Source organism: Piliocolobus tephrosceles, chromosome 18 (assembly GCF_002776525.5).
Source record: "Piliocolobus tephrosceles isolate RC106 chromosome 18, ASM277652v3, whole genome shotgun sequence".
NCBI classification, from domain to species: domain Eukaryota; kingdom Metazoa; phylum Chordata; class Mammalia; order Primates; family Cercopithecidae; genus Piliocolobus; species Piliocolobus tephrosceles.
The window spans coordinates 58624589-58649606 of NC_045451.1; the positions used below are offsets into that span (position 1 = coordinate 58624589).

The 25018-nt window shown below is 42.9% G+C and overlaps 1 protein-coding gene across 6 annotated transcripts in view; it reads left to right on the top strand.

Moving 5' to 3' along the window:
- The first annotated feature begins 6417 nt into the window (after positions 1 to 6417).
- Positions 6418 to 25018, top strand: part of TMEM241 (transmembrane protein 241) — a 140095-nt gene continuing 121494 nt past the window's right edge. For 4 of the 6 annotated variants that reach the window (XM_023207789.1, XM_023207790.1, XM_023207791.1 and 1 more), the window contains exons 1-3: positions 6418 to 6600; positions 13919 to 13965; positions 21344 to 21421. In XM_023207789.1, the coding sequence (XP_023063557.1) occupies positions 6529 to 6600; positions 13919 to 13965; positions 21344 to 21421 (197 nt within the window). In that variant the 5' untranslated portion in view covers positions 6418 to 6528. Of the gene's footprint in view, positions 6601 to 13918; positions 13966 to 19940; positions 20036 to 21343; positions 21422 to 25018 lie in introns of those variants that run through there. The other 2 variants (XM_023207792.1, XM_023207794.1) reach the window with 2 other exon arrangements.

Sequence of the window (25018 nt, forward strand, 5' to 3'; positions counted from 1 at the left end):
GTTTATTTACCTTTGATGTAGAGACTATACATCCGGTGTTTGCTTGGATAATACAGTTTGATAAGCAGTTTACTTAGGGAAAACAAATCATTAGTTCTTTATTTGCTGGCTATACAATCTCTAAATAATTTTGTAAACTTTAATCCTGTAACTAAAGAAGTCTAAATTATCTTAGACACAGTGATTGCTATAACCAAGCGAGTGATAGAGAAATGCCACACTTTGAGACAAATTAAAGAGTCCTTTATTAGCCAGCGACCGAAAGGCAGCTAACGCCCAAAATTCTCTCAGCCCCGAGGAAGGGGCTAGTTTTGTTTTCATACTGTGGTCTAAATAGGGGAGGGAGGATTTTAGCTGAAGCAATTTTTACAGAAGCAGAACTGGCAAAAAGTTAAAAAACTAAGTGGTTACAAATGCAGTTACAAAAAAATAAACAGTTCCAGGTACAGGGGCTTAAACTATCACAAAGAGATAAATGCAGGGGTTTTGGGTGCCATCCACCGAGCGCGTCCCCAGGAGCTGCTGGTGCAGCTTGCCTCAATATCTTATCAGTAGGTGCATTCCTGAACGTGCTTTGAGTCAGTTTTACACTAGGTATGCCTTAAGGGAGGGAGGTGAAAGAGGCCTGCAAGTGAAGAAACTAAAAATGGAGTCTGTCCGGCTCTCTCTGTGCTAGGAGAGAGTCACTCAGGTTAAAACAAGGTAGGGTATCACATGATTGTTTCTGGGTAGGCATTTGTCCTGGGATGGTCTAGTTTTAAGGAACCACAGGCTTGTTGTTTGTTGAATGAGGTAAGAGAAATTCACTCTTATTCTGAAGCTGAATGGGTCACAAGTCACCCTGGTTACTCTGGCAGCAGTAATCATGTGAGAACCCAGGCGCCCTGGAAAGCAGAGCCAAGAGTAGGAAGAAACTAGGTTCTTGGTTGGTGACCATTTATCATCCAAACCAAGACCCTTGTAGGAATGAAAGGGGTGCTGTTAATAATTATGCTAGGACAAAAGCATAAATCAGAAGTGTTTTAAGCAAATCAGGATCCATAGTCACCCAAGTTCTTGGTGATACCCCATGTATTGTTGAATACCTGGACCAAACTATACTTGAAGCCTTATCTATCTGGACTTTTCAGTTACATGAATCAATGTATTCTTATTATTTAAGCCAATATGTGTTTGAAGTTCTCTGACTTACACTATAAAATATCCTAATTAATATAGTCTCTCAACTTCTTTCCAATTTCTTCTCTGTTTTGAAACCATTGGAATTTCCGGACATGTCCGGAAACAATGTTAATAATCTTCCATCACATACGTTTATACATACCACTCAACTGGCATTTCTGCATTTGATTGGAAACCAATTTCACACTCTGCCTATTTTTTTACACTTAAAATAAAATTAAATAACAAAATATTACAATCTTATATTAGAACTATTAGATTTCAGCTGGGCACAGTGGCTTATGCCTGTAATCGCAGCACTTTGGGAGGCCGAGGCAGGCAGACTGTTTGAGTCCAGGAGTTTGATACCAGCCTAAGCGACATGGCAAAACTTCAACTCTACAAAAAACACAAAAATTAGTTGGGCATGGCAGCACGCACCTGTAGTCCAGCTACTCAGGAGGCTGAGATGGGAGGATAGCTTGAGCCCGGGAGGCAGAGATTGCAGTGAGTCAAGATTATACCACTGCACTCCAGCCTGGGTGACAGAGCAAGACCTCACCTCAAATGAGAGAGAGAGAAAAAGAATGATTAGATTTCTTTAGTAATACTATATAGCAGAAGTGAGATTAAACTTAATATAGTATGAATACCTTTAATTAGGAACTGAATTGGCATACTCATTACTTTTTAGGCAACACCGTACAAAGCCTGCACAATAGTGAAACAAAGCAATAACAACTATCAAAGAAGTTTACCAACAGGCCGGGCGCGGTGGCTCAAGCCTGTAATCCCAGCACTTTGGGAGGCTAAGACGGGCGGATCACGAGGTCAGGAGATCGAGACCATCCTGGCTAACACGGTGAAACCCCGTCTCTACTAAAAAATACAAAAAACTAGCCAGGCGAGGTGGCGGGCGCCTGTAGTCCCAGCTACTCGGGAGGCTGAGGCAGGAGAATGGCGTAAACCTGGGAGGCAGAGCTTGCAGTGAGCTGAGATCTGGCCACTACACTCCAGCACTCCAGGGCGAGAGAGAAAGACTCCGTCTAAAAAAAAAAAAAAAAAAAGAAGTTTACCAACAAAAGTGTTTCTGCCAATGCAATTTAAGTTACTCATTTGCTGTAGTTGTTATCCTCTTAATAGCAATATCCCTTTAAAGGCAATCTCCTGTGAGGTTGTTTGATGCTCATGCGGCAAATTGGTGACTGTAGGTGTCTTTTGGGTTATGGATTCCAGGCCTTTTTGGTATTACATGTGTTACATGTTGTTTACCATTTTAAAATCCCATTCCTACATCACTTCGTTGTTGCAGTCATTCAGTTGACAGATTCCTTCATCATGCATTTATCAGTGTATCTAGTTTGTGTAAGGCACCGAGCTAAGCAGAGGGGCGCCTATGCTCTCCAAGAGCTGCCATGTGGCTGAGGAGAGAGGGTATGCAATACCCTGACTCTAATACAGCTTCTTTTTATTGTTTTAATTTTGGGGGGAAAGGGTCTTGCTCTGTCACCCAGCCTGGAGTGCAGTGGTGTGATCTTGGCTCACTGCAACCTCCACCTCCTGGGTTCAAGTGATTCTCCTGCTTCAGCCTCTCAAGTAGCTGGGATTGCAGGTGCACACCACCATGCCCAGCTCTTCTTTTTTTTTTTTTTTTGAGACGGAGTCTGGCTCTGTCACCCAGGCTAGAGTGCAGTGGCGCGATCTCGGCTCACTGCCAGCTCCACCTCCTGGGTTCACGCCATTTTCCTGCCTCAGCCTCCCGAGTAGCTGGGACTACAGGTGCCCGCCACCACGCCTGGCTAATTTTTTGTATTTTTAGTAGAGACAGGGTTTCACCATGTTAGCCAGGATGGTCTCGATCTCCTGATCTACCCACTTTGGACTTCCAAAGTGCTGGGATTACAGGCATGAGCCCCCGCGCCTGGCATCTTTTGTATTTTTAATAGAGATGGGGTTTTGCCATGTTGGCCAGGCTGGTCTTGAACTCCTGACCACAAGTGATCTGCCCAACTTGGCATCCCAAAGTGCTGGGATTACAGGCACACACCACCATGCCCAGCTAATTTTTTGTATTTTTAGTAGAGATGGGGTTCCACCATGTTGGCCAGATTGGCCTCGAACTCCTGACCTCAGGTGATCCACCCACCCCAGCCTCCCAAAGTGCTGGGATTATAGGCCTGAGCCACCACCCTCGGCCTAATACAGCTTCTTAACTGGTGTGGCTGGGCAAGAGTTACAGGAGTTCCTCCTCATCTTCAGGGAGGCCTGGACGGCATTTCAGACTCTAAGCAGTGTCAGCAATTTAGCCTGGGGCTCTGAACAAATACTATCATTTTCTTCATGAACCACAATATGGAAAAAATGTAAGGTGCTAATTACTGTAACACATATTAAAAAGTAGTACTGGAAAAGAGAGGAGAATAAGTTATGCCTGAAGTGCTTGAGAAGAGCTAGACCTAAGTAGGATTCCTACAGGCAGAAAGTAAAGGGAAGTGGAAAGTAATGATTTAAGAAAATACACACACGCTGTGATTCTGCAATCCTCCTGTTGGCAATCTATTCTACGGAAATTAAACCAGCAGGAGGTAAAGACATATGTACAAAGATGTTTATTATAGCCTTGTTTGTTGTAGCAAATGACTAGAAACAACATAATTATGTCAACAGCAGAATGTTTGAATACATTATGGTATATCCATACTATGGAATGCCTGCAGCTTTTTAAAAATATTAAATCTCTATGTGTTGACCTGTAGTTGTAAAAGTAAGTTGTTTAGCAATGTGAATAGCTAGATCCATTTTTGTGAGGCAACGACTTATAAATGGGTATATGTTGATCTATGAATACTGAGGAAAGTGTAAAAGGATACACCAACCTGTTAACACTGGTTATGTGGGTAGTGGTGGTGAAGAGTGTGGTATTGGTTTGCTAATTTTTCTTTTATAAATCTCTACTGGTCTTGTTACAATGATTTTTTTTTTTTTGAGACGGAGTCTCACTCTGTCTCCCAGGCTGGGGTGCAGTGGTGTGATCTTGGCTCACTGCAAGCTCCGCCTCCCGAGCTCATGCCATTCTCCTGCCTCAGCATCCCGAGTACCTGGGACTACAGGCACCTGCCACCATGCCCAGCTAATTTTTTTTGGTTTTTTTTTAGTAGAGACGGGGTTTCACCATGTTAGCCAGGATGGTCTTGATCTCTTGACCTCATGATCCACCTGCCTCGGCCTCCCAAAGTGCTGGGATTACAGGCATGAGCCACCAAGCCCGGCCACAAAGATCTTTTTAAATTGTCATTAAAGACTGGTGTTTTGGAGAAGGAGACACAAACGCTGGGGCAAGAGCGATGGGTGAGAACTGAGTGTAGTCTTGTGAAGGGGCCTCCTTGTGAAGTGTTAACTTCTTACAAGATTTTATTTCTATGGAGAGGAAAATTTAGTGCATTTGAAGCTTCATCTCCTCTCTTCCTGTTCTGTATTTTTCCTTTTTTTTTTTTTTTTGGAGACGGAGTCTCGCTCTGTCGCCCAGGCTGGAGTGCAGTGGCGCCATCTCGGCTCACTGCAAGCTCCGCCTCCCGGGTTCACGCCATTCTCCTGCCTCAGCCTCCCGAGTAGCTGGGACTACAGGCGCCCGCCACCTTGCCGGGCTAGTTTTTTGTATTTTTTAGTAGAGACGGGGTTTCACCATGTTAGCCAGGATGGTCTCGATCTCCTGACCTCGTGATCCGCCCGTCTCGGCCTCCCAAAGTGCTGGGATTACAGGCGTGAGCCATTGCACCCGGCTATTTTTCCTTTTTGATAACCCCGTGTACTAGTCTGTTTTCACGCTGCTGATAAAGACTTACCCAAGACTTGGTAATTTATAAAGAAAAAGAGGTTTAATGGACTCACAGTTCCACGGGGCTGGGGAGGCTTCGTAATCATGGTGGAAGGCAAAAGGCACATCTTACATGGCAGCAGCAAGAGAGAAAAAATGGAAGCCAAGCAAAAGAGGTTTCCCCTTATAAAACCATCAGATCTCGTGAGACTTATTCACTACCACGAGAAAAGTACGGGGGAAACTGCCCTCATGATTCAATTATCTGCCACCAGGTCCTTCCCATAACATGTGGGAATTATGGAAGCTACAATTCAAGATGAGATTTGGGGGTACAGACAAACCATATCATCCAGTCTGAGTAGAGAAAGCTATATCCATCGGTACAAGTGGTTTGAAGGAGACTGTGGGAGAAAAGGGAGGGAAGGGGTGACCAGTCCACCTCCATCTCTATATGCTGATCCCCTCTGCAGACCAACCAGTAGGCCCAGGAAGAGACCTGTGGAAAAGTGAGCAGAGGCAAAGGACTGCGATGAGACAGTGGTGGCTGCGGAGTGGCTTCAAGGGGACACGCCGTGGTCAGCCGTCCCTCAACGCTGGAGGGAGCAGAGAGAAAAAAGGCATGCCTCTGAAAAACAGAAAAATTACGTAAAGGTTGGTGTGTCATTTCCCATCCACTGCTCCAGCACCGAGGGCCAGGAGGACATTTGCTGTGGCTTAAGGTGATAGTTTCCCTGTGTGTGGGTGTTTCTGAAAATCTGTGTGTTTCTACAGGCAGAGAACACTGGCACTTCTTGCTATTGTCTAAGTCCATCAATAGATTTTCTTGCATGGTTTACTAATATTTGCCGGAAGCCTCATGAGTCCAATTTTCCACACTAGAGACTAGGAATAGGAATAGCAATAGGAGCTATGCTTGAAACTCTACTTTGGGAAAGGATTCTTAATTTATAGAAATGTCAACGGAATGGAATGACTTAACTACAAACAAAATTTTAAAAACCTATACTAAATTTCAGTTCTTTCCTCCTTCACCTTCCCTCTTTTAAATGAACATTTGTTGTTGTTACCTTTTTTGTGTCATTTGCCAAAGCGCTACAGACTCAGTGGAGAAAATTGGGAAAATTCAGTGAAGCACGGGTAATATTTTGGTCTTATGATATAGAGATAGCAATGAACATTTTTCTTTAAACAGTGATGGGGTATTGTGAACTGCGGTATGCTTCTTTCCTCTTCTGCCACTTTCTACTTTTTAAAAGAAGGATGACTGTCTGACCTTCCTGTACCGGTTGTCGCAGCCCAGGCCAGCCATGGTTGCAGACAGACCACCGGCTGGGTGCCTCCCTGCCCGTCCCCAGGCTGCCGGGCCTTCGCCGGCGCGGCCCCTTTAAGGAGGCAGACGGCGGGGGCGGTCCCCGCGCTGACTGGCGGAGCTCGGAGCCACGTGGCCGTCTCGGGGCTGCAGCTGTTGCTGTTGCTGCTGCCGGGGTCGGGCTGCGGCCAGGGGGTTTGGGTAGGCACAGCTGGACCCCAGGAAGGGGACGAGTCGACAGATGTGCGTGAGGCGGTCCCTGGTCGGCCTCACCTTTTGTACCTGCTACCTGGCTTCTTACCTTACCAACAAGGTGAGGGGGCGGGCGCGGGAGGCAGAGTCTGCACATGGGAGGTTTGAGTTGGATAATCTTCCCGTGACAAACGGAGCCTCCTCCTGCTTTTTACTTCATTCTTCCTAGTGGCGATGGAGAGCGAACCTCCTCCGCGTGTGGGATGCTCTTTTAGAAATAGGATTTGTCAGCTTGTACTGTCCCTGTTTCCTGCACTGTAAAGCATGGCACATCTCCAGGGAAACAGGATTTTTGGGCTGGCCACTTCCCGGGAACTTGGTGTGGGGCTGTGTGTGCTAGTTTTAAGAGCAAGCAAGCAAGCAATTCGCTCCTGCTCCCCCGGGGAGGAAGAGTCAGAAGAAATCTGACACATCCTGCCTTTTTTCTAAACACGCCCCTGTCCCAGAGCCCCGTGAGGTTCCAGAAGCCTTTAAATAGAAGAGATTAAGCCGTCTCCCCCTCGCACTGCTGATTCCCGAATCAATTTTTTGTACGTCTCCACTGTAAGCACTTCAGGAGATTTTCATGAAATTATTTAAAAAAATAAAACGTACATTTAGTTTTAGATTTAAACTAATGTCATGAAATCATGAAAACCTTTTGGCTAGGAGGCAGAGAAGCAGTGGTGCCAGGCTTGGGGCTTTGTTTTGCAAGGAGAGGGAAGCTGGCTTTAGGTTTGGTACCACGCAGGGAAAGGTTGGACCCAGTAGGACCGAGTGAGCATGGCTGGTGCATTACCTGTTGGCCTGGGCTCTGGGCTGGCCCCAGCCAAAGTGGGAATACAGGGTGCAGGACCACCTGGCCCCACTGCGGGGTCTTACGGCAGGCTCCCCACCTGTTCCGCTCTTCCTCTCCCCTCTCTTCCTCTCTGGAAAAGAACCATCAACAAACAGCATTTCCTTCTACCTCCTATCCTACGGTGAATGGCTGCCTTTATATATTCAGAGGATGCTCCCCAACCCCCTTTCCTTCTCCAGTTGATTTTTATTTTTATTTTTATTTCATTTTTTTGAGATAGAGTCTCGCTCTGTCACCCAGACTGGAGTGCAGCGATGCGATCTCGGCTCACTGCAACCTCCATTTCCCAGGTTCAAGCGATTCTCCTGCCTCAGCCTCCCGAGTAGCTGGGGCTACAATTGTGCGCCACCATGCGGGGGCTAATGTTTGTACTTTTAGTAGAGATGAGGTTTCACCGTGTTGTCCAGGCTGGTCTCGAACTCCTGACCTCAGGTGATCCGCCCGCCTCAGCCTTCCAAAATGCTGAGATTACAGGTGTGAACCACTGCGTCTGGCCTCCAGTTGATTTTTAGTTATGGCGATATGCCTTTGAAGGTCCATAAATGCAGCCTTCCTGGGAGGCAGTTAAGGGTTTTACTTCCTGGCTCCACTTACTTGGCATTTGGAACCTTACTCTTTCTAAACCTAAGTTTCTTAACTTTAAGATGGGACAAAGCGTGCTCTTGAAAGTGCTGTGGCCGGGCGCGGTGGCTCACGCCTGCAATCCCAGCACTTTGAGAGGCTGAGGCGGGTGGATTGTTTGAGGCCAGGAGTTCGAAACCAGCCTGGCCAACATGGCGAAACCCCGTCTCTACTAAAAATACAAAAATTAGCCAGGTGTGGTGGCAGACGCCTGTAATTCCAGCTACCCAGGTGGCTGAGGCAGGAAAATCACTTGAACCTGGGAGGCGGAGGTTGTAGTGAGCCGATTTCGCACTCCAACCTGGGCAACAGAGCGAAACTCCATCTGAAAGGAAGGAAGGGAGGGAGGGAGGAAGGAAGGAAGGAAGGAAGGAGAGAGAGAGAGAGAAAGAGAAAGAGAGAAAAAGAGAAAGAGAGAAAGAGAGAAAGGGAGAAAGGGAGAAAGGGAGAAAGAAAGAAAGTAAGTCTTGTTGTGAGAGTTAATGGAAATGATGTTGACCAGGCACAGTGGCTCAGGCCAGGCCTGTAATCCGAGCACTTTGGGAGGCTGAGGTGGGCGGATCACCTGTGATCGGGAGTTTGAGGCCAGCCTGGTAGATATGGTGAAATCCCATTTTGACTAAAAACACAAAAATTAGCTGGGCGTGGTGGCGGGCGCCTGTAATCCCAGCTACTCGGGAGACTGAGGCATGAGAATCACTTGAGCCAGGGAGGCGGAGGTTGCAGTGAGCAGAGATCAGGCCACTGCACTGCAGCCTGGGCAGCAGAGTGAGACTTCATCTCAGCAAAAGAAATGATGTTTGTAAGGTAGGTGGCCTAGTGCTTGCCATTGTAGCAAACTATAAGGTAAGTGGTCCTTACTCTGGAAGAAAAGAAAGGACAATCTTTTGTTTCTACTGTGACAGTAATTAATAACTTTTAACAGATTTGTTTTCTTCTCATGGGACAAGTAGCTAAACTAAAGGAAGATTTTTTTTTTTTTTTGTAGCACCTACTGAGGAATTTGGGAATTTGTGAAATCTCTGGATTTTTTAATTTAACTATTCTAATTTGTCTAGTGAACCTGATGGACATAATGATAAAATTTTACTTTAAAACAAAATAACTTTTCTTTTATTTCCATATAATCATTAGAAGGGGTAGATGAACACATCTGTCATGAAAGGCCATGAGCCATGGCATTGATTAGATAAAAAACATTTTATCTAAGCAAAAAAAAGCAGACAAATAGCATTTAGTTCATAGAAATGTATGCCCCTCTCTGGATGTACATTTTCTTTCTTTCTTCCTTTCTTTCCTTTCTTTCTTTCTTTCCTTTCTCTCTCTCTCTCTTTCTTTTCTTTTCTTTTGACACAAGCTTACTCTGTCAGCCAGGCTGCGGTGCAGTGGTGCAATCTCAGCTTACCACAACCTCCGCCTACCGGATTCAGGTGATTCTAGTGCCTCAGCCTCCCGAGTAGCTGGGACTACAGGCGTGCACCACCATGCTGGGCTAATTTTTATATTTTTAGTAGAGATGGGGTTTCGTCATGTTGGCCAGACTGGTCTCGAACTCCTGACCTCAGATGATCTGCCCACTTCAGCCTCCCAAAGTGCTGGGATTACAGGCATGAGCCACCACGCCTGGCCTGGATGTATGTGTTCATTTGTGGTACTTTTACAAAATTTTTTGGAGCCCCATGGCATTTTATAAATTTTTGTCTGTTTTTTGAGACAGGGTCTTCTTCTGTCACCCAGGATGGAGTGCAGTGGTGCAATCATGGCTCACTACAACCTCTGCCTCCCAGGGTCAAGCGATCCACACACCTCAGCCTCCTCAGTAGCTGGGACCATAGGCACGTGCCACCATGCCTGGCTAATTTTTATAGATATATATTTTTTTTTTATAGAGACGAAGTTTTGCCATGTTGCTCAGGCTAGTTTTTAACTCCTGGGCTCAAGCAATCTGCCCACTTTGCCTTCGCCTCCCAAATGCTGGGTTTACAGGTATGAGCCACCGTGCCCAGCCAACAAATTTAATAAAAAAGACAAAATACCTTCCATGTGCATAATGCGTCTAGGTGTTAGATTAAATTAAACAAAATTGTTTGGTCCTGAGAATATATAATCTGAATAATCGAAATCATAGCTGACCACAGGCCCTGAGAATGTAAATACGATGGTTTGGAATGCTTTGGCTTGGGGATGTTGGGAAGTGTCAGAACTAGTGGAAAGAGTAGGTCAAGAACAGCTTTTGTTTATTCTGTGACAGTAATTTATAACTTTTAATAGATTTGTTTTCTTCTCATGGGACAAGTAGCTAAAGGAAGATTTTTTTTTTTTTTGGTAGCACCTACTCAGGAATTTGTGGATTTGTGAAATCTCTGGTTTTTTCAATTTAACTATTCTAATTTGTCTAGTGACAAATTAGTGGCAGGAAAGAAGGGGAGACAAAGGAGATTGTCCACAGAGGGAGGAGGAGGTGAGCTCGAGAGTGGAGGAGAGGAGATGGCAGAGCCAGGGAGGCTGTACATTATGAGACCCTGGTGAGGAACTTTATATATCTTGGAAGCTTGAGCCTTTTATGGCCATTGTTTCCTCTTCTCAACCAGGACGGTGATGTTCCCTTCTGACAATCAAGGCTTGGGGGGGTCTGCTTGGACCAACTAGAGGCCAACTGGGAAGAAATCTGCAGTGGATACCCCATGAGCATATTCATTCTACTATGAGCATATTCTACCATCAGCATATTCTACCATGAGTGTATTCTACTATGAGCATATTCTACTATGAGCATATTCTACTATGAACATATTCTACCATGAGCATATTCTACCATGAGCGTATTCTACCATGAGCACATTCTACCATGAGCATATTCTACTATGAGCATATTCTATTATAAGCATATTCTACTCTAATGTGGCAGAGAGCGTGTAATTTCTCTGCCACATTAATTTTCTTTTGAATTAGTGAAGATTTTTTTTTTTTGTCTAAAGTAGAGGATGCTCTCTTCTCGTTTTTTGAAGCTTCCATTTCAGTTTATTTCCGTATTCCTTAGTGTAATTTTCTCATTCAGCCGTTCCTCTATTTATTTGTAGAAAGAAAATTCTTTTGAAAAAATCTTATATAGCTCATTCTGACCCCTTCTGTTGTTTGAAAGAATGATCGATATTTGTTAGAAATTTGAAGCAGCAAGTGTGCTGTCAAAGGAAGCTGCCCTAGGTAGGGAGGGAGGAGAAAGCACCACACCCTTGAGCTCTGGCTTGGTGGTCTGGGCTGGCCCAGGCTGATGACATGTTGCTCTGTCCTTTGGGAGGTTCCAGCTGTAATCAGGCCCTAGGCAGCTAGCTGTCCTTCTTCCCTTCATAGCAATTGAGCCTTCAGCTCAGAAGCAAAGTTCATTTCTGATCTGGACAAGTGGTTGGCATCTGTAAAATACAAAGAATTTATTAAATTAATAAATACTAAAACCTCAGTGAAAATAAATGGGTAAACGGCAGAAGTAGACAATTCACAGAAAAAAGAGATACAAGGCCGGGCACGGTGGCTCACACCTGTAATCCCAGCACTTTGAGAGGCCAAGACAGGTGGATCATCTGAGGTCAGGAGTTCAAGAGTAGCCAAAAATTAGCCAGACGTGGTGGTGCGCACCTGTAGTCATGGCTACTTGGGAGGCTGAGGCAAGAACACTGCTTGAACCGGAAGGCAAAGTTTGCAGTGAGCCAAGATTACATCATTACATTCCAGCCTGGGCGACGGCGAGACTCCATCTCAAAAAAAAGAAAAAAAAAAAAAAAAAGAGTTACAAGTGGATAATAAGCATAAGAAATTTGCTTACATCCCTTTCAATGACTCCAATTTTTTTTTTTTTTTTTTTTGAGACAGAGTCTTGCTCTGTTGCCGAGGCTGGAGTGCGGCAGTGTGATCTTGGCCCACTGCAACCTCTGCCTCCCAGGCTCAAGTGATCCTGTCACCTCAGCCTCCCAAGTAGCTGGGACTACAGGCTTGCACAACCATGTCCAGCTAATTTTTGTATTTTTTGTCAAGATGGGGTCTCACCCTGTTGCCCAGGCTGGTCTTCAACTCCTGGGCTCAAGTGATCCTTCCACCTTGGCTCCCAAAGTGCTGGGATTACAGGTGTGAATAGCTCCCAAATTGCTCCTTCTCTTTCCTCAAGAACCTCATTGCTAGGGCTTTGCTGTTCAATCCAATAGCATTTTGTCTGAACAACACTTCTCAGTGACGCGAGGAATTGCCAGAAGGGGACAGCAATTAGGACCTTGATTCCATTTGTCATAGATTTCTTTTTTCTCTGTTCTTTAGCAAGGTGAGGCAAGAGTTTCAGGATCTTTGATTTCACCCGGTATGTAGGCCAAAGCTAAGCACACAATAAACTAAACATTTATTGTCGTAATGAAGTTTGTTAAGGGTATTTCAGGCCGTGACTCAGATGCTCACTTAATCCTTTCCTTTTCTCCATATGAGAATAAAAATATCAGAAAAGTAGGGAGGAACATACTGAATTATGTAGTAAATAGATTTCAAGGAAGAAGAGGAAGTGTAGAACAACGCATAGGCAGTTAGACATAATTGTGGCATTTAGGAGCTCAAACAAGGGGAATTCTGTGTGGACTAATCCTTGGGAAAAAAGAAGATATATAAACTTGCCCAACACCAGTCCACTCCATTTTTTTAGAGCATGTGAAGGATCAGTAGAGTCCTTGCCTAAAGCCATTTGAAGGTTTTAGACTAAAAAAATAAATTCTTTGTGGTCAATAATAGGAAAAAAATGGAAAAGATGCCCAGAAGGATGAAACACAATTCCTTCACTCATAAAGTGCTATACATTCAATTATTATCCATAAATATACATAAGAGAAATAGAAATTGACCTTGAGTTGGTTTTTAAAAAGTCCGTAACATGCTAAAACACAGCAAAAACTATAACTCCTATGCAGAATTAGTCTGAAAAAATCATTTAATGCAAACAACATACAAAATCCTAAGATGCAGAATTAGTTTGAAAAAAAAATCATTTAATACAAAAGACATGCAAAACCCTAAAAATTGAAGGACAACAAAGGAAAGAAAGACTAGGATGTGGTTTTACCTGAAGAGAAACAAAGAAAGGATTGGGTTTTTAGGTAAACTGGACCATAGATAAAGTGGATACCCTGAGAAAACAGACTATGTCCGGGGACTTGTCTGAATGACTCTGGGGCTGCTACAGTTACAATGTGACATTTCTGGCATCTGGGAAGGTGCTGAGTGTTCTAACATCTGTAACATCAGACCCAACTGTTGTGCTTCCCTGTTTGCTCATGATGCCAGCTCCATTTCACCAATTAAAAGACAGCCAGGCTTCTGGCAGCGCTGGGAAAAGCGGCTCAATCTCTTTTTTCTTTTCTTTCTTTCTTTTTTTTTTTTTTTTTTGAGATAGACTCTCACTTTGTTGCCCAGGCTGGAGTGCAGTGGCACGATTTCTGCTCACTACAACCTCTGCCTCCCAGGTTCAAGCGATTCTTCTGCCTCAGCCTCTTGAGTACCTGGGACTACATGTGTGCATCATCACGCCTGGCTAATTTTTGTGTTTTTAATAGAGACGGGGTTTCACCATATTGGCCAGGCTGGTCTTGAACTCCTCACCTTGTGATCCGCCTGCCTCAGCCTCCCAAAGTGCTGGGATTACAGGCGTGAGCCACCGATTACAGGCATGAGCCACCATGCCCGGCCGGCTCAGTTTCTTTAGTATGACTTAGGAGGTCATTTGTTTGCCCAGTTTGTGATTTTGATGAGAATAATGGCCTTTTTAAAACTTGAATTTACCTAGGTAATGTGGTTATGTGGTTGTGTTTCTTTAATAGAAATGTCTTTGATTAAATGGTTTGTCAATTTTCTATCATTTGAAATGTCCAATAATTTGGTGTTTGTTTTTCAGTATGTGCTGTCTGTCTTGAAATTTACCTACCCTACATTATTCCAAGGGTGAGTATCTTCTTTGCTCTTTATATACATTTTTAGGAAATGTCCAACCAACATCATTCTTTGAAATAGTTTTAATAACTGCATAGATTTTTTTTTTTTTTTTGGCAAATAGACATATTGTAAGATATTTAGCCACCTTATTAACAGACATTTATGTTCCATTTTGGGGGTATGAAAACAATGTTACTAGACATTTTTGTGTTCAAGTCTGCCAAATTTCCAACTATTTCTTTGGGATTGATTCCTACATAAGAAATTTGGGTTAGGCTAGGCATGGTGTCTTATTACTATAATCCCAGCACTTTGGGAGGCTGAGGCAAGAGGATTGTATGAGGCCGGGATTTCGAGACCAGTCTGGGCAACATAGCAAGATGCTGTCTCCAAAAAAAAAAAAAAAAAAAAATGAAAAAGAAAACTGGCTAACCATATGCAGAAAAATGAAACTGGACCCCTATGTCTCACCATATACAAAAATTAACTCAGGATGGATTAAAGACTTAAATGTAAGATCTCAAACTCTAAAAATCCTAGAAGAAAACCTACGAAATAGTTTTCTGGACATTGTCTTAGACAAATAATTTATGATAAGTCCTCAAAAGCAAATGCAACAAATACAAAATTTGACAATTGGTACCTTATTAAACTAAAGACTTTCTGAACAGCAAAAGAAACTATTAACAGAGTAAAGAGATAACCTACAGAATGGGAGAAAATATTTGCAAACTATGTATCCAACAGAGGACTAATATCCACAATCTATAAGGAACATAAATAAATCAACAAGAAAAAAACTAAATAATTCCTTTAAAAGTAGGCAAGGTCCACGAATAGACACTTCTTAAAACAAGATGTGCAAGTGGCCAACATATGAAAAAATGCTTAACATCACAAATCATCAGAGAAATGCAATTCAAAACCACGATGAGATACCACCTCATACCAGTCAGAATGGCTGTTATTAAAAAGTCAAAAAATGGCCGGTGTGGTGGCTCATGCCTGTAATCCCAGCACTTTGGGAAGCCAAGGTGGGTGGATTACCTGAGGTCAGGAATTCAAGACCAGCCTGACCAGCATGGTGAAACCCCATCTCTACTAAAAATACAAAAAAATTAGCCAGGCATAATGGCGCATGCCTGTAATCCCAGCTACTTGGGAGGCTGAGGCAGGAGAATGACTTGAACCTGGGAGGTGGAGGTTGGAGTGAGCGGCAGGTTGGAGTGAGCCGAGATCGCACCATTGTACTCCAGCCTGGGCAACAAGAGCGAAAATCTGTCTAAAAAAAAAAAAAGGCAAAAAATAACATGTTAGCAAAGTTTTGGAGAAAAGGAAATGTTTATACACTGTTGGCAGGATTGTGAATTAGCTTAACCCCTATGGAAAGCAGTTTGGAGACTTCTAAAAGAATGAAAAATAGAATTACAGTTTGACTCAGCAGCCGTTACTGGGTATATACTCAAGGAAAATAAATTCTTCTACCAAAAATGTACCTACACTCACGTGTATTTTATCACAGCACTATTCATAACAGCAAAGACAAGGAATCAACTTAGATGCCCATCAACAGTGGACTGGATAAAGAAAATTTGGTATATATGTATATATGTGTGTATATATATGTATATATATACTGTGGAATACTACACAGCCATAAAAAAGAGCACAATTACGTCCTTAGCAGCAACATGTATGCAGCTGAAGGTCATTATCCTAAGTGAATTAACATAGAAAACCAAATACTGCATGTTTTGACTTGTAAAAGGTGGCTGAACATTGGGTACACATGGACATAAAGATGGAATGGTAGATACTGGGGATTCCCCAAGGGGAGAGTTAGGGAGAAAAGTAAGTAAGGATTGAAAAACCACCTATTAGGTACTGTGTTCACTGGGTGACAGGATCAACAGAGGCTGAAACCAGCATCACACAATGTACCCGTGTAGCAAATCTGCACATGCACCCCTTGAATCTTAAAAACAAAAAAGAAAGAAAATTAGCTGGGCATGATGACATGAACCTGTAGTCTCAGCTACTCAGGAGGTTGAGACAGGAGGATTGTTGGACCCCAAGAGTTAGAGGCTGCGGTGGGCTGTGATCTTACTGCTGAACTCCAGTTTGGGTGACAAAGTGAGATCCTGTCTCTAAAAAAAAAAAAAATTAATTAATTTGGGTTAAAGTGCATGAGCTTCTTTAGTATTCTCCTTGAATATTAACATATTCTTTTCCAAAAATGTTTGACCAATTGACATTGCCATCCAGCCTCTACATGAACGTTTCGATAATATTGTGCTCAAACTGTGATTCTGTTTGCTGATTTCATGAGCAAAAGGTGTATTGTTTTGTCGTATAATTTTTTAGGTTATTCATCAAGTTGGACAATTTTCTTATGCATATTATCCACTTGTATCTCTTTTCGGTGAATTGTCTAGTTGTGCCTTTTATCCATGTATTTTCATTGAGGTTTTAGTGTTTTTCTTATTAATTTAATAAATTCTTTATATTTTAATAAGCTCAATCTGTTGTCCATTATGTTTTTGGAAATAATTTTTGCAATTTGTTCTTTGCCTTTCAATTTGTTTATAATTATTTCGATTATTTAAATATTTTTTATGTGGTCAAATATATTGACTGTTTCTTTCATGATTGTTTCCATTGCTTTTGTTTTTTTCTTCTCCATCATAAAACCATTTAGATATTCACCTATATTTCATTAAAAGTTTATTCATCATTGTCAGTTTAATTTAGTGTATGGTGCAATGTGAAGAAATTGTCCCTTCCCCAGTAGTTAACTAATATATACTGGCCTCATTTATTCTGTAGTCCTTTCTTTTGCCTTATTCCCAAAGGCATAATCATCATTTAGATATTCACCTATATTTTCTTAAAGCTTTATTCAAGCTTTAATTGTTGACAGTTTAATTTAGTGTATGGTGCAATGTAAGGAAATTGTTCCTTCCCCAGTAGTTAACTAATTTATGCTAGCCTCATTTGTTGTGTAATCCTTCCTTTTGCCTTATGTCCAAAGGCATAATAATCTGTATATGTTTGTTAATATCATATACAGACTGTCCCAACTTAACGACGGTTGGACTTACAATTGTTTGACTGTACGATGATGTGAAAGCAATATGCTTTCAGTAGAAACCATACTTAAGCTTTTGAGTTTTGCTGTTTCCCAGGCTAGCGTTATGCCATACAATACTCTCCCCTGGTACTGGGCAGTAGTAGCAAGTGGTGAGCTGCAGCTCTCAGCCAGCCACGCTAATATAAATGTTCTGAACATGTTTATGGTAGGTGAGGCCAAGCTCTGGTGTTCGGTAGGTTATGTGTATTCAATGCTCTTTCAGTTATGACGTTTTTAACGTATGATCAGTTTGTTGGGCTATAACCCCACTGTAAGTTGAAAAGCATCTGTGTAAAGTCATTTTTTGTCTGGGCACAGTGGCTCACACCTGTAACCTCAGCACTTTGGGAGGCCAAAGTGGGAGGATCTCTTGAGGTCGGGAGTTTGAGACCAGCTTGGCCAACATGACGAAACCCTGTCTCTACTAAAAATACAAAAATTAGCCAGGTGTGATGGTGAGCATCTGTAATCCCTGGTACTTGGGAGGCGGAGGCACGCAAATTGCTTGAACCCAGGAAGCGGAGGTTACAATGAGCTGAGATCATGCCACTGCACTCCAATCTGGGCAACAATGTGAGACGGTCCCAAAAATAAAGGATTTTTTTAAAAAGTCATTTTTCTAAGGTCTCTTTTTGGGTATGTATTCGTCAGTTTTGATGTTAAGGGACTAGTGCTGAATTGTTTTAATTATTAAACCATTTAAATATGTCTTAGAGCCAGCGGTCCCTCATTCTTCTTCTTTTAAAAAAATGTTCGTTATATTATCCCCACTATGTTATTTCAGGTGAACTTTAAAATACTTTATCAAGCTCCTCCCTAATATTTCATAGCAAACACGTTTGTTTGTTTTTGTAGAGGCAGGCTCCCTCTCTGTCATGCAGGCTGGAGTACAGTGGCATGATCATAGTTCTCTGCAGCTTTGAACTCCTGGCCTCAAGCGATCCTCCCGGGATTACAGGCGTGAGCCACTGTGCCCGGCCTCATAGCAAAAGTTTTAAAGTATCTTCTGTGATTATGGGTATTTTAGTGAATAAAGCTGGGATACTGGTTTCTTTCTTACAGAGAAGCAAATGTGTTTTGGTTCTGATTGTCTTTCCACATCTCTAAAGGTAGAGGGACCGAGGGAATGTGCGTAGGAAAGGGTGATCTCTATGCTTGGATTGCCATTCTCCTCCCTGTCCTTGGATGAGACAGACTGAATGCACCTCCCCCATAGAATGTAAGATCTACAAAGGCAGGAATTTTGATTTATCCATTTTGTCACTGGCATATTCCCAGTGCCTAGAACAATGCCTGGTGTCTGGTAGGGCAGAGCAACGTATTCTGCAGATGCCTGGGGTACATCAGTGAAGAAAACAGATCCCTGCCCTCATGGAGCTTGCTTTTTAAATTCCATCTGTTCCTTAAATTCACCTGCAGTGAATGGTTACCCTCCATTTAACCGCACAATTCAGAACCTGGGAGTGATTCTTGTTTCCTTTGTCTCCTTCATCCTCAACATCCTCCTTCATCCTCAACACCAGGGCCTCCTAGACATCTTCAGAATCTGTCCACTGTCTTCGTCCATCTTGCCCCTTTCCAAGCCACTGTCTTCTCTCCAATTACTGTAAAAACTCCTAACTTACTTCTTTGCCCCTAGTCTTGCTTCTCAGAAACATTCCCTCCCTTGCAAAGAGAGGGAGCTTCCCCAAATGTAAATGGGACAGGGTCACTCCCATGCCTGGAAGCCTTCACTGAGTCCCCAGTTTGAAGTCCCAGCTCCTTATGATTGACGTGGTCCTTTAGGATCATCCCCTTCTCTCCAGGGTCAGCTCTTGCTACCCTCTCTCCAATGTTCCAGTGCTGGGGTCCAGACCAATTGAACTTCTCCAAGAAGCTTTGAATGAAGCCATTGCCTCTCTCACTTCTGAGCCTTTGTCCCTTCTGGGTCTTCTGCTTTGAACGTGCTTCGGGTTTTTGCACAAATTTATTCTCTCTAGGAAGTCTTACCCACTCGCTAGACTAGGTTAGTTTCCTTCAATAGAGTGGCTTATATACCTGGTACACTTCCTTTTAGGGCTTCACGCACTTTGTTGTAATTATTGATTAATTACCCTACTTTCACTAGTTTGGGGTTTCTCAACCTTGGAATGACATTCCAGCACTGATATTTTGAGTTGGATGATTCTTTGCAGTGGGGACGGCCCTGCACGTTGTAGGATGTCTAGCAGCATCCCTGGCTTCTACTGGCTAGATTCCAGTGGCATACCTTCTGCTCCTCTCCCCAGCTGTGACAACCAAACATTGGTCTAGACACTGCCAAATGTGCCCTGGAGGGCAAGATTGCCTGGTTGAGAATCACTGTGCTAGACCAAACTGTTTGAAGGCAGGACCCACATTTAGTGTGTTCTGCTTGGCTGGGTCAGTGAAACTTCACACAGGATATATGCAAACTGGGTGTTACAGGCTGAGCAGGTGTTCACCACAGACAAAGAGATGGGAAGAACATTATGGGGCAAGAAGATGGCACGCCCGGACTCCTAGAAGTATGGCATGACCTGGCATGTTCCCAGGGCTGTGGGCCATCGGGTGTGGCTGGAATGTGGCTGCACACAGCAAACAGACAGGAGCTAACCCTGGACAGGGGCAGGTGCAAGTCCCAAAGGACTTTCTGTGTCACATCCAAGTGACTTTGTCCTTTAGGCCAGAGTTCTCCACCGTGATGTCACAACACATGGGTGTGTGGTGGTCATAGTCACTTCCGAGGTGAGGTGTCTCAAGTCATTTATCTTGAAAAACAAGGTTTTGAAATTTATGAATGACTCAAGTAAAATAAAAAAGCGATTAGAGCAAGCAACTGTCCCTCTCACCCATTTGGCATTCTGATGTGCTTTCTGCATTGGGAGGGGGAGGGGTGTTTGTGACCTGTGCTGCCCCTGCACTGTGCATGCTGGGGGCTGTGTGTCTCAGGTGAGCTTCATGACCTAGGAGTGTGTTGTAGGCAGAAAAGAGGCTGAGGGTTGCTGCCTATGGCACCAGGAAGAATCATCTGTTTTTAAAACAAGCAAGTAGCACAATTAAATTCGCATTTTAGGACAAACTCTTTGGCTGCAAAGTAAAGAATGGCCAGGGGGCAACCTTGGAAGAGGAGGAGCAGTTAAGGGACTAATGCTGTGAGCCAGGCATGAGATGATGAGAGCCTGAATTGAGACGGAGGCAGGAGGGTTGGTGGGGAGGGAAGACTTCAGATTTGAATGCTGTTATGGGGATAAATAAAATCAGTAGGATATTGTGCTTAGACGAGGGAGGTGAAGGCCGAAGAGGTGAGGTGGAATGCCACCTAGGTTTCTGGTTTGGTTGATTAGGAATAGGGAGGATGATTTGAGGGAGAGGTTCAGGGTGATGATTTAGGCATGTTATCACTGGGAGCTTGGCAGGGAGGATGGGAGGGGGCTGAGGGTTGAAACGGTATCTGTTGGGCACAATGTATACTATTCAGTTGATGGACACTGGAAGCCCAAACCTCACCTTTGCTTACTATATCCATGTAACAAACCTGCAAATATACCCCCAAATCTATGAATAATAACAATAATAATAATCATTGAGAGCTTGTGGGAGATCATTGTGGCAGCATCCAGGTGAGAATGGGGATTTGGGAATCATCAAAGTAGAGACAGTGGGAGAAGCAGTGACTATGAGCGAGGCTGTTCAGGAAAAGTCTAGAATAAGAGGAGAAGAGGCCAGGCGCGGTGGCTCACACCTGTAATGCCAGCACTTTGGGAGGCTAAGGCAGGTGGATCTTGAGGTCAGGAGATCGAGACCACCCTTGCTAACAGGATACAACTCCGTCTCTACTAAAAATACAAAAAATTAGCCAGGCATGGTGGCACGCGCCTATAGCCCCAGCTACTCAGGAGGCAGAGGCAGGAGAATCGCTTGAACGTGGGAGGCGGGGGTTGCAGTGAGCCAAGATTGCACCATTGCACTCCAGCCTGGGTGACGGAGTGAAACTCCATCTCAAAAAAAAAAAAAAAAAAAGAAAACAAGAGGAGAAGAATGTCAATGTCAGTACTTGCTGGACAGCTGGACTCAAGGGAATAGTAGAGATTGAGAAGGAAAGTCTGAGAAATGGGATAATTGGGAGAGAGTGGGAGAAAAGAGTAGTAAACAGAGTTGAACATGTCTCTTTGTGTCAGTCAGCAGATCTGCTGGGGCTGGATGGTGTTGGAGACTGTAGCACTCTATGAAATTCACATTGCCTCTTGTCCTTTCCAGGTGGCAGACACTCATTGGTGGACTTTTGCTTCGTGTGTCCTGGAAACTGGGCTGGGTAGAGATCAACAGCAGTTCAAGGTATAACCTCTCTGTGCTGGACTCATGCATGATTCACACTCTGCTTCCTTTTGATATTGTATAATTTCATATGATGTTACACTGGAAACACGGAGGTTTATTTATTTACTTATTTATTTATTTTTGAGACAGGGTCTCTCTCTGTCTCCCAGGCTGGGGTGCAGTGGCATGATCTTGGCTTACTGCAACCTCCACCCCCCAGGTTCAAGCAATTCTCGTGCCCCAGCCTCCCGAGTAGCTGGAATTACAGGCACACACCACCATGCCCAGCTAATTTTTGTATTTTTTAGTAGAGACGGGGTTTCACCATGTTGACCAGGCTGGTCTTGAACTCCTGACCTCAAGTAATCCACCTGCCTTCACCTCCCAAAATGCTAGGATTACAGGCGCGAGCCACTATGCCTGGCCAACACAGAGGTTTGTTTGAGTTGTTTGCTCTCTTAGTTCCCTTCTAACTGTGAGGTTTAGTGATTTATTTTCAGATAAAATTCAAATAGTATTTTCCTGGGTAATAATGCCACTAATATAGTATTAACTGATACATTGATGTAGTGTGGGGAAAAAGTTAATTGAGATATGTATTTTATAATGTCAAATTAATTTTGCTTTGTTTTAGATCATAGGATATGATGAATGAAATTATATTAGCTTAAAAAATTTTTTTAGTAAATTTCTTATTTTAAATTATTTCTGGCTGGGCATGGTGGCTTATGCCTGTAATCCCAGCACTTTGGGAAACCAAGGCAGGAAGATCACTTGAGCTCAAGAGTTTGAGACCAGCCTGGACAACATAGGGAGACCCCACCTCTACAAAAATAATAAGAAAAATATTAACCAGGTGTGATGCGTGCCTGTGTTCCCTGCTACTCGGGAGACTGAGGAGGGAGGATCACCTGAGCCTGGGAGGTCAAGGCTGTAGTTTGCCATAATTACACCACAGCACTCCAGCCTGAGCCACAGCAGGAGACTGTGCCTCAAAAAAAATTCTTACCTATAGAAAAGTTAGAATGATATAATGAACTCCCCTACCCATTACTCAGATTTCCTTATGATGATTATTATTATTTTGAGATGGAGTTTTGCTCTTGTTGCCCAGGCTAGAGTGCAATGGCATGATCTCAACTCACCACAACCTCTGCCTCTTGGGTTCAAGCGATTGTCCTGCCTCAGCCTCCCGAGTAGCTGGGATTACAGGCACCAGTCACCATGCCTGGCTAATTTTGTATTTTTAGTAGAGATGAGATTTCTCCATGTTGGTGAGGCTGGTCTCAAATTCCCGACCTCAGGTGATCCGCCCACCTCGGCCTCCCAAAGTGCTGGGATTTACAGGTGTGAGCCACCGTGCCTGGCAATTCCCTTATTTTATCACGCCTTTCTTATCATTTTCTCTTGATGTACTGTGCATATATGTATATAAATATATAAACTTTTTTTTTCCTGAACTTTTTGAAAGTAAGTTGTAGATTTGACAGGAAATGTCTCTTTTCTTTACTTCTGAATTCTTTAGGGTATTTTTCCTAACAGCAAGGACATTCTCTTACAAGACTGCAATAAAATTATCAAAATCGGGGAGATATTAACATTGATACAATACTATTATCCCACTTAAAGACCATATTTTGCCAGTTATCTCAATGGTATCCTTTATAGCCCTCCACTCCAAAATTCTAGTCCGGGGTCCAATCCAGATCACACAATACGTTAGTTGTTATGATTCTATTAAAACAGCCTTTTAAATATGTTTAAAAGAAATTTAGGCCGAGTGCAGTGGCTCACACCTGTTATCCCAGCACTTTGGGAGGCCGAGGCAGGTGTATCACTTGAGGTCAGGAGTTCAAGACCAGCCTGACCAACATGGTGAAACCCCATCTGTAATAAAAATATGCAATTAGCCAGGTGTGGTGGCGCATGCCTGTAATTCCAGCTGAGGCAGGAGAATCACTTGAACCCAGGAGGCAGTGATTGCACCACTGCACTCCAGCTTGGGAGACAGAGTGAAACTCCGCCTCAAAAAAAAAAAAAAAAGAAAAGAAAAAATTTTAAAGACGATGACATTATCTAGCCAAAACTATAATCCAAATTGGTTATCTACTCCCGCCTCACCTAGATATCCTCCTGATTCTGTGAGAACATCCTTCCTATCCTGAAATGATGCACAAAGTGAAAAGAAAACTAAGTTAAGATTAATATGAATAAAGTAAACATCCCAGCTGAATGAGCAGGCCAAGTCATTCACCTTGTGATGACTCTGCCCAGCTTCTCCATTAATCAGATTAACTGCTTAATTGTTAAGTCACTCCTTTGTTTGGCACTCTGGAGAAGATTTGAGAACATGTTCAGGGTAATATTAATAATTTTGGCTTTTTGACCAGGTGTGGTGGCTCATGCCTATAATCCCAGCACTTAGGGAGGCTGTGGCAGGAAGATCACTTGAGGTGACCAGCCTGGCCAACATGGTGAAACCCCCTGTCTACTCAAAATATAAAAATGAGCCCAGCATGGCTACTTGGGAGGCTGAGGCAGGAGAATCCCTTGAGCCAGGGAGGCAGAGGTTGCAGTGAGCTGAGATCATGCCACTGCACTCCAGCCTGGGTGACAGAGTGAGACCCTGTCTCAAAAGAAAAAAAAAAGAAAAAAGAATAATAATTTTGGCTTCTCCTGAAAATTTAAAACCAGAGAACAAAAAACTAGTATTAAGAAGTTTTATGAAGGAGAGATCCTGGGAACTTAGGTGTACATTAATGTACCTGACCATATTATATCATAATCCATATCCAGAAGGAATATTGCACACAATATGCTTAGCTAATCCAAAGGAGAAGTTCATTAAGTCACTATTTTGCATTTTCATGGTATAGTATCCTTAATTGGATGAAATAAAGATACTTTTGGGATTCTGTATTTATATTAAGCACAAGTCTTACTAAATACTCCATTGTAATGGTGGATAGTTCAGTAAGAATTGGGCTTCATTTAAACAAATAGGGATACAGAATTCACAAGGTCTGAGATAGTTGCAATATGTAAATATTGAAGGACCCTAGCTCCAAATGGGTAAACATATTCGTTCGAAGAAGCAGGAGCTTGGGCCAGAATGCGGGAATTGGCTATCACATTATGACCTGGGGACCACTGGTGCAGATCAACATGAGTCTTCCTTGCTGATTCTAATTATCACATAATTTCTGATGTAAATTATTTACTTATTAATAGCCATCTTTAAAAATTAACTTACTCATATTTTCTTAAAAGCAATGCCATTTTTCACTTGAAAAAAATTTTTGTTTATTGTGTTATTAATAAAATATGTATAACATAAGATTTCCCATTTTAACCATTTTAAGTGTACAATTCATTGGCATTGGTTATAGTCACAGTATTGTACAATCATCATAACTATTTTTGTCCAGAACTTTTTCGTCATTTCAAACATAAACTCTGTACCCATTAAATGGTATCTTCCCATTCCCTCCCCCCAATTGCTCCTGTTCTACTTTCTTTGTCTATGAATTTGCCTGTTCTGGGTACCTTGTATACACTGAGTTGTACAATATTTGTTCTTTGGTGTCTGACTTGTTTTACTTAGCATTAATGTTT